At 60.6% G+C, this 9,127-nt stretch overlaps 1 protein-coding gene across 1 annotated transcript; it reads right to left on the bottom strand.

The window, feature by feature from the left end:
• Nucleotides 1-1,789: 1,789 nt before the first annotated feature.
• Nucleotides 1,790-3,378, bottom strand: NXPH3 (neurexophilin 3). Its single transcript, XM_026041422.1, has 2 exons — nt 3,322-3,378; nt 1,790-2,515 (listed from the first exon to the last, which is right to left on the bottom strand). Exons 1-2 carry the CDS (start codon nt 3,376-3,378, stop codon nt 1,790-1,792), a joined length of 783 nt encoding a protein of 260 aa, XP_025897207.1.
• Between the last annotated feature and the right edge of the window lie 5,749 nt (nt 3,379-9,127).

Below are 9,127 nucleotides of genomic sequence, written 5' to 3'. Positions count from 1 at the left end.
GTCCTGGTCTCCTAGTAACTGCCGCTGCCGCCGCCGCACTTTTGACGACGGTGCCTCCTTTGTAGCCTGTTTTGCTGCTCCTGCTGTCTGCTCCGTTGCTTCCAATGGCAATTGTCTGAAATTTCTCCAAATGAGCAACTTTGCTGCGTGCTCCTTCTGCTTGCTTCGCCTGTGCTGGCAGGAAAAGGGTTGAACGTGCCTTTTTTCTGCCTTTCTGCTCTCAAAGGAAGCCGAAACCTTCAGGGACATCCCTTGAGATGGCTCTTTTTTTTCTTCTTTTTTTTTTTTTTTCTTTTTTTTTTTTTTTTTTTTTTCCCCTTCCAAAATACCACTTTTTACTACTGCTGTTTTCCACCACTGCACTTTCAAAGCACCTTAAACTTTTTGTTCCCTGGGTAAACATCATCTCATTGATTTTTGTTGTGCTAAAAGGCTCGCTTTGCTGCACGCGCCTCGCTTTGGCGGGAGGGGTTTTGAAGGTGGCCTGGGGTGCTGGATAGGGGGAATTTGGAGCAAAAGGGAAGCTGGTTTTGGGTGGGAAAGCTGCTTTTCAGTGTCCTCGGSGTGGGATGCATGTGGCAAAGCGGGGAGCTGGAGCCCTAATGCATGGGAATAGCGTCTCATGCTAATGCATGGGAAAGGTGCAGAGACAGGGTCGGGAATAACAGCCCACGAGCAGTAGCAATGTGGCATCACATCCCGGGGATGCATCCGGGGGGGAACCTATCAGCCTATGGATCCGGATCCAAAGTCTGGCCATCAGACAGGGGCAGTTCAGCAGCCGGAGCGAGTCCGGACCTGGGCGCTGCCGCGCGCGTCCACCCATCCAGCCGGGGCCACGCTCGGGAAAAACACTCGACCCGCCGGGGTGCCACTGCGGGAACTTTATTCTCGGCTCAAGGACGGCACTTGTGTCACTTCAATGGGTGTGCGGGGCCCACGGCGCTCGGAGGGGGCGGCCGGGGGGACCGGGCTGCCGAGAGGAGCTCGGGCGCGCGGACGAGATGAAGGGGAAAGGCATGAATCACAGCCGTGCCAGGGGAAACACATGAATCATGGCTCGTGGCAGTGGTTTTGACAGCTTCGACCGGGACTGCTGTATCTGCAGAGCCAGAGTCCCGAACCCGGCCGCGGAGGGGAGCTGCACGCAGCCTGTGCCCGTGATGCTCCCGCTCTTCCCGGAGCGCTCCGCCATCCCCGACGCATCGCCCCTTTGCACCCAGCACCCACCCCAGAGAGGACCCTTTGCTCCCCAGGCMCACCCACGGCTCCGGCTTGTTTTGCTGGCCTTGAGCGTGGAGAAAACGATGTGACCGAAGCCTGTGGGCGTCCTGTGCCTGTTGAGGGACCCAGGTGGCTTAGTCCCCACTGAGGTCCCCTTCCAGGTCCAGCTTTTCCAGCGTTCTGTAGAGCTCTGCGCCTCGGGTCCATCCTTTGGTGACCCTGTGGCCTCCCTAGATCCAGGCCAAGGTATTATTGCACTGAGAAACGCAAATCCTGAACGTGATTTTCTGTCCTACATTTTATATCCTAGATTCTGGCCCCGTCTTTGCCTACCGGTCTCTAAAGACCACAGATCCAGGCCAGGTTGAGAAATACCCTGAAATTCCTCCTCTTGACATGGGAGCTTTGGGGGSAAAAATAGAGACTCCTTCCTCCCTTGCTGCAAGACCTCTGGTTTTTGGAGACCTCCGCGCACCCGCCCCATCCACGAGAACGTCCCCGTCCCTCCCCCCACCCTCCCCAGCACCCACTTGTCACTGGGACACCAGGAGGTGGCCAGAGGGCGTCATCCGGACGGGTAGTAGGGCACGTCGCTGTGGTAGTTGTAGTCGGGACACACCTTCTGCACCAGCCTGTAGTCTATGCTGTAGAAGGTGATGTAGATGCAGATGACTTTGAAGGGCTTCGAGCAAACCCAGGAGACGTGGCTCTGCGTGTGCTCGTGGTAGCAGGTTTTAGAGGGGTCGTAGGTGCAGAGCGTGGTCTTCTTGGCGCGATCCACTTTCTCRTATTCCACCCGGCAGTTGAAGATCTTGGATTCTTTGGCCTCGATAAAGATCTGTTGCTCCAGGTCAAACTCTACTGCCTTTGTCGGAGGGACGAGGCTGACGGAGATGTTTCCTTGGCCGGTAGAGTTGTGCCGGAAGAAGACATTGACTGTGCCATTGCCGTGGTCAACCACCTTTCCCGTGATCAAGAGGTTCAGCTTTACCGTCTTGATGTTGGAGTAGAAATCTCCCCAGCCAAAAATCTTTTTCAGCTTGCCCGTGGCTGGCCCCAGGTCCCTCTGTCCTCTGGCGYGCGGAGCGTGGTCCCGCTCGGAGAGGTTGTCGAGGATATCCCAAAGCTCCCGCGAGCTGCTGACCAGCTCCAGGAGAGTCGTGTTCTGGAGCAGGGCTGGAGACAACAGGGACTTGGCAGAGAGGTGACCTCTTCTTTTTGGCACTCGAGGTCTCCCTTGGTGCTCACGTTGCTCTGCATCTTCCCCTCGTTCTTCTTGGCCGCTGAGCACCTGGACAGAGCAGCGGTGGAGAAGGAGAGGTGGGTGGTGGACACTGCTCCCCACCGCCCAGCCCCATTCCCCATGGGTGACATCCACTTCTCTGGATGTCACCTAGCCCTCTGCTTGCTCTCCTTGCCCACCTCMTTCCCCTCTTCTCTTCTTTCCCCTCTCTCCAGTCTGTATTTCCCAGCCCATGGCTAATTTCCCTGCTCTCCTTCCGCTTCCATCCTTGGCAGGGGCAGAAGGAGGTGGGACGGGGGGAGCATTTGCCCAATGGCCCTTGCAGCCCGGGGAGCGGGTGCCAGGGGGTCACCCAGTGCCACCATCATCTCCCTGCCACCATCACATCCCACAGCCCCGTCACCCGCAGGCGAGTCCCCAAGCCRGGGTGCTGCTCGGGCTGCCCCAGGCCCCATCGCAGCCCTGCAGCCCCCTGGGCTGGTACCGGTACCGGGGCCGGTACCGGCCGCGCTCCGGGGCGGGCAGCGGCTGCTCGGGCGCTTCCCGCGCGGGCTCCAGCGGCTGCCGGGGCCGCTTCGCTCCCGAGCGCGGCGGGAACCGGGRCTGGGGCAGCCGCGGGGCTCCGCCAAACCGAACAGCCCGGGAATTGAGGCCGGGAATTGCAGGGAATGGGACCATCACCCCCGCGTCCCCCCACCCGCTCCCTGCTGCGAGACAGCAGAAGTTTTAGGATGCTCGGGTTAGCGGGTGGGGGGCTTCACCGATCTGCAAAACGCTGCAGGCTCCAGAGCCCCCCCCGGCCCCTTCGCCACCCCCAAAACCTGCCCGCCGTCGCCCGCCCCTCCGGCGCTCACCAGCCGGCAGATGCTGCCCTGGATGAGGAGGAGGAGGCAGCTCCGCGCGAGACGCATTTTGCAGCCGCTGCCCGCCCGCCTTCTCCGGCGCTCGCGGCCGAGCGGCGCTTTTCTATTTCCCTGCCCGCTCCCCCTCTCCCGGGCGAGGGACGTCAGCGGGGGGGGAGAGGGGGCGTCCCCCGGCCCCCCCCGGCCCCTCCGGCTGCACGGAGCGGCGGGCGCCGGTCCCTCCCGCCGCTTCACCTGCCGCCGCCGTCGCCGCCCCCTTCCAGCCGCCGCCCCGCTCCGGCCCGGCTCCCTCCCCTTCTCCAGCCCCAGCTCTATCCCGGGCTACATCCCCAGCTCCATCCCCTTCTCCAGCCCGGCTCCCTCCCTTTCTCCAGCCCGGCTCCCTCCCCTTCTCCATCCCGGCTCCCTCCCTTTCTCCATCCCGGCTCCCTCCCTTTCTCCAGCCCGGCTCCCTCCCCTTCTCCATCCCGGCTCCCTCCCCTTCTCCATCCCGGCTCCCTCCCTTTCTCCATCCCGGCTCCCTCCCTTTCTCCATCCCGGCTCCCTCCCCTTCTCCAGCCCGGGCTTTATCCCTTGCTCCATCCCCGGCTCCCTCCCCTTCTCCATCCCCAGCTCTATCCCGGGCTATATCCCCAGCTCCCTCCCCTTCTCCATCCCGGCTCCATCCCCTTCTCCATCCTGGGCTCCATCCCTTGCTCCATCCCTGGCTCCATCCCCTCTCCCCCTCCAAATCCATCCCCAGCTCCATCCATCCCTTGTTCCCTCCCCAGTAGCACCTCCACCCGGACCCCTTCTCTGCTCGCAGCGCCCCAGCCCCCTCAGCAGCACGTTGGGGGGGGGCTATGAGGGCTCCTCTGCCTCTGCATCCAGCCGGGAACGTCCTGGAGCCCCGTTGGAAAGAGGGAGCAGAGAAATGGGGGCTGGTGGTTGCTCTGAGCACCYGCTCTGCTTTGCCCTTTGCTGCGGCTTTTCACTTGCAAGAGGGTTTCCCCCCAGCATTGGGCTGCGCAGCCTCTTTCCCTCCTATCTTGAAAAACATTAGAGGGAGAAATTTAACATTTCCAATGGAAATGGAAATTTCCATTTCCATTATTTATTTGGGGGGGGGCAGTATTAATAACCTGGTGGCAGCTGGGGCTGGCGTGGGGTCCCACACCTGCCCATGACAGAGACGGGGTGTTTCCCACCGCCCTGCAGCTCCACCATCCCCTTTGCCAGGGAAAGGGAGGATTCGGGGGGATCCTCACAAAAACTCCTCCTCGCAAAAACTCATCTCTCTAATTTATCCTGGGAATGCGGGGATGCTGGGCTCGCTGGCACTGCAGGGAAGCAGGAACCCCCTGCCAGCGGTGGAGCGAGCATCTCACCCTCTCTTCCTCAATCCCAAGCTGCACTTCCCTCTCTGCACCGCGCTACTTCCATCCTGGAGCCCTTTCCCTGTTCTCCTTTTCCTGAGCTGCTTGGGAAAGATGGACCTCGCTGCATGGAGCTAAATGCTGCCAAACTGCAGGAGAAAGGGCACGGTCGGTGCTGCTGGCTGCTCTCGCGCGCCTGCCCGGCCCCTGTGTGCTGCCTCCCGCCTTGGATTTTATTGAATGTTGAATAAAATTGGGAATGCAGCCTCAAATGACCGGCAGAAGGGCCTCGCATGCCTAATCCATCCACCAGGCTGCGACATCCTGCAGGAGGGAAAAGACAACACAGCGTCGGGCCCGAACTGGGRCCAGGCTCTGCTGAGCCCGGCTTAGGGCAAGGAGGAAGAGCAGGGGATAAAAGTGATTTAACATCCTCTCTGTTGGTTTATTTTTTGCAGCGTTTGGAGGGAGCTGGAGACAGGAGTGGCATAAAAAGCAGAGATTTAGGAGCCGCGCTCGCGCTGCTCCGGCTCCCACCGGGGCCGCTCCATCCGCCAGCCAYGGCCGCCGCATCCATCGCTGCCGTCCTTGGCACTGGAGCCAAGGAGGTTCCCAGGTTTATCCCAGTGCATTTTGCCAGAGAAGAAGGTCCTGGCGGCCAAGGTGTCTCCTTCCCACTGTGGACACAGACAGGTGGCCGCCGGCCTCCGTTTGGACGCGACAGTTGAGGCTGAACTGCACTGTTTGCTTTGTGCTCCTGCTTTCCTTCCCGCTCCTGGCCTTTTTCCCCGGGATCAAGGCGCTCCAAGCTGGACTGCCCTATGGGAAAGCCTCCTTCCACTCCAGAGCCGCTTCCCAGACGTGCAGCTCCACGTTTCCTTTCCTGGGTTTCTGTTGCCCTCTAGCGGGTCCCTGCGCTGGGAAAGGCCGAAGCGCCTTGCCAAGATGCTCCGCATGGATGGATGAGGCCGGAGCCTGTCCCGGGAAGGCAGAAAAGCAGCGGGAGYGGCAGTGCCGGTGAGGATGCTCCGCAGAGCGACCGGTGCTGCCCGCAAGGCACCCAGTTGCTTTGCTGGGCRCTAGATCCCCAGTAACGTCGCTCCCGGGGACACTGTCCCCAGAGCCTGCGGAAAGGTCCTGGCTGTGTCCCGGCAGCATCCCAGCGCTCTGCTCTCCCCATCCCGCTCCGGTCCTGGGACTGAGCCCGGAATGTTCCCGTTTTCTGCCCAAAGCCCAGGCAAAGGGGCCTGGCAAGGGGCTTGGGCGCGAGCAGCGTGCCCAGCCTYGTGGAGCTGCGGCTCGCTCCAGCAATCTGGTTTTAATTCCCCCCGCACCGTCTCCTTTGGGTTTTCCCSCGTGTTGGTTTGTTAGATTTTGCTCGGGCTGAGCACACTGGGAGAGAAGATAYTCCTCGCTGCGGAGCTGGGGACTAGTGAAACCACCGCGCGTCCTGCTCCGGGGGCTGCTCGGTCCCCACGGGCCAACATCACATCCAAACCCACCGGAGAGGCGGCTGCGCAGCCTGGGAAAAGAGATAATCCAGGAGAGGGAACAATCCCCATGGGCTCCCCTTTGCCAAGGGGACAGATCGGAGCTGGGAGGGTTTGCAGCCCAGAAACGGTCTCCTAGGCTCTGGCCCATATTTCTATCCTGACGCTTGCACCGCCAAAGGTGCCACGAAGCCTCCGCCTCGGCTCAGCTGTTCGCTTTGCTTGGAAGGGATGCAGGAAAAAAAGAGAGGAGAATCCCCTCTGCATGCAAAATCCACCCCGTGGTGCTGGGGAGAGGGATGTTTTATGGTGGGATACAGAGGAAAAGGGGAAACTGAGGCACGAGGGAGTCTCTGTGCCCTGCGAGGCTGCTGCAGCCCTGTTGGTTCTCAGAGGTTTGGGGTGACCTGGAGTCTCCCTGCCTTGCAGAACAGCTGATGGTAAACGAGGCTTTCCTTAACGAGCAACAGGATTGCAAGGCTTTTAATTTGCCCCTTGCATTTTCTCAGGCTTGGCTGCAATTAGCTGTGGCTGGGCTTGCATGATGTCCTGCACTGAGAATGGCTTTTTCTTTGGGAGTCCTGGWTATAAAACCCCCCATTTTGCCCCCAAATCACCCTGCTTCTAACCTGCAGGAGAAGACAGCAAGACAGACCGGCCATTGCATGAGAGTGGGAAGCAGGAAAGGGAGTGAATCTCCTGCCTGGGAATTCGTGCCCGTCTCTCATTGTTTTGGAGAGCGGCTCCTTTCCTGAGGTTTGCAGGAGCCAGGGAAGACAGTGCCAGGATCGCGAGCAGCTYGTAGAGAGCAGGGGGCCAGCGCCTGCTTATGTGTTTTATCCCGTTAAGGCTTAATGCAAAACGCACACGGAGCCTGGGATTGGGGGCAGCCGTGGGGGCTTGGCCGGGGCTGCCGGCCCCTTCCCGCTGCAGCTCCACGGTCACAAAGTGCAACGTGTCCCCGCAAGGTGACGATGCTGGAGGTGCATCCAGCTTTACCCGCCGGGTGCCTTTCCCGGGTTTCTCCCAGGTTTCTGCCCGACGCCGTCGCAGCCTCGGAGGTTTCTGCAAGTTAAAGCTACAAATTGGCAGCTAAGCGAAACCTCCCCTGCAGTCGGGTTCCCAGCAGAGCGCTCGCTCCTGAGCCAAAATCYGGGAGAGCAGTGGGAGAAAATATCCACCACGGCTCAAGAATGAAGGCAAAGTCCAAGGCTTGTTTTCCTTTCCTCTTTTCTCCCCCGCTTGGCAAGCCCCTGTCTGGCCGAGCTCTGCCCTTTCTCCGCTCCGAAGCAGCCCGGAGATGCAGCGGGATAGCGGGCGGCCCTCCCCCTTCCCGGCTGCAATCCCACRGAGAGGCCGTGCTGGGAGCTGGCTTCGCTCCGCTGCTTGGAACGGGAGGGAAACCACACGCAAGGCTGCACTGAGGACCTTTCCCAAGCCTGGCAAGSAGCGGGATTTAGCTCCTCTGCCGGGAGCAGCTGCTCGCGGCCGCACGAGATCCCGGCTGCGAGTCCCCGGCATGCGGGAGGCTTCCTCTCCCTGGGTGGGAATGCGGGGAAGGGAGCCAGGGTGCTGCATTCAGCAGCCTGAGATCCAGCCCYGATCCGGGCAGCTGGGATCTGGACACTGCCGCCTTCCCTGCGAGCCCCGGAGCATCCTCCTCCCAGAGCAAGGGAGGCAGGAGCATGGTTTGGTTCCGACCTGGGATCGGTACTGGGAGCGTGGAGACCGCGATGAGGCTCAGTCCAGACCTAACGGCTACTTATTTGTCTCGAATTTATCATAAAGCTCTTAATCCTCCCCAGCTTCAGGGGGTTTAATGCAAATATTTTAAGTGCTTCTATGGGATTKTTTTTCCCCCCGCCGTGAAGGGGGTATTTTGCCCGCATGCAAGTGGTAGCTCTTGCTTTGCTGGAGTGGCCCCAAATTTGCTCCTGCCCTGCTCTGAATCTGCTCTTGAAATGGGCCCATCTGTCCGCAGCCTGCTCCGCTGCACGGTGGCTTTGGCTCCGGTTTCAGGTTTTCTCTTTGATGGCTCTGAGCATCTTTTGGCCCCTTCTTRCAAGAGCCGCCAAGGCCCCCCGCACTCAGCCGGGTGATTTCTTGGATTCCTCTTCCCCTTTGATTCCCGCCTCGTGTTGCTCTTTGGCGAGCAGGGCCACATTCATGCGGTTGTGTTTAGGTGGCCCGGCAGCTCCGGCGGTGGGAAACGCTGCTCCGACGTCCTGGAATCGCACGGCAGCCGCAACGCGATCCATCTGTGGCGGGAGCAGAGCTGATGCCAAAGGGAGAAGGGGAAAGCAAAAAACAACCCGAGCCTCTCAGGGAAACAGGGAATATGTGGGACTTTCTCCAGAGATCCATAAATCACAGGGTTGTGGGAGCGGCGGGTTCCTCCGGAGGGGAAAGGGGACCACGGTGCTCCAAGCGCCGGGTGGAAGCGGCTCCGCTCCCGGGCCTGCCGTGGGGACGTGCGTGTCCCATGGGCGCACGACGGCAGCAGCTCCTGGCCTCTCCGGAGGGTTTTGAGCCAGGCGTGGGCGATCAAAGGCTTCCCGGGGTTTTTCCCTAGGGATTTGGCGGCCATGTGGGACCCTGCTGTGGGTGCTGCACCCCTGGGTGCTGGGTGAAAGGAGGCAGCAAACATTTCAAGTCATTTCTGTGCAGAATTTGTGCAGGTTGGAAACGCACCGTTTTTTTGCCCCAGTGGCCCCAGTGGTCAGGCCAGTTGTGGCCTGTGTCCTCGTGGACCAGGCTGCTCGGAGCTGCTCATCCCCAGTCCCTGAGGATGAACCGCTGGGAGCTTCTGGAATCCGTCCCCAAAGTCTGTAACGATACTCACGTTTTGCCAGGGGATGCAGGAAAGGTGTCACCTCTGCGCGAATCACGGCAGGAGGGCCTGGCGAGCGGGCAGGGTGGCAAGGACCTGCCACGGGAGCAGAGCCCCCTCAT

Source organism: Nothoprocta perdicaria, unplaced genomic scaffold (assembly GCF_003342845.1).
Source record: "Nothoprocta perdicaria isolate Ctin4 unplaced genomic scaffold, notPer1 scaffold_283, whole genome shotgun sequence".
Classification (NCBI taxonomy): Eukaryota; Metazoa; Chordata; class Aves; order Tinamiformes; family Tinamidae; genus Nothoprocta; species Nothoprocta perdicaria.
The sequence above is the reverse complement of the archived record's forward strand: the minus strand, read 5'-3'. Positions and strand labels throughout refer to the sequence as shown.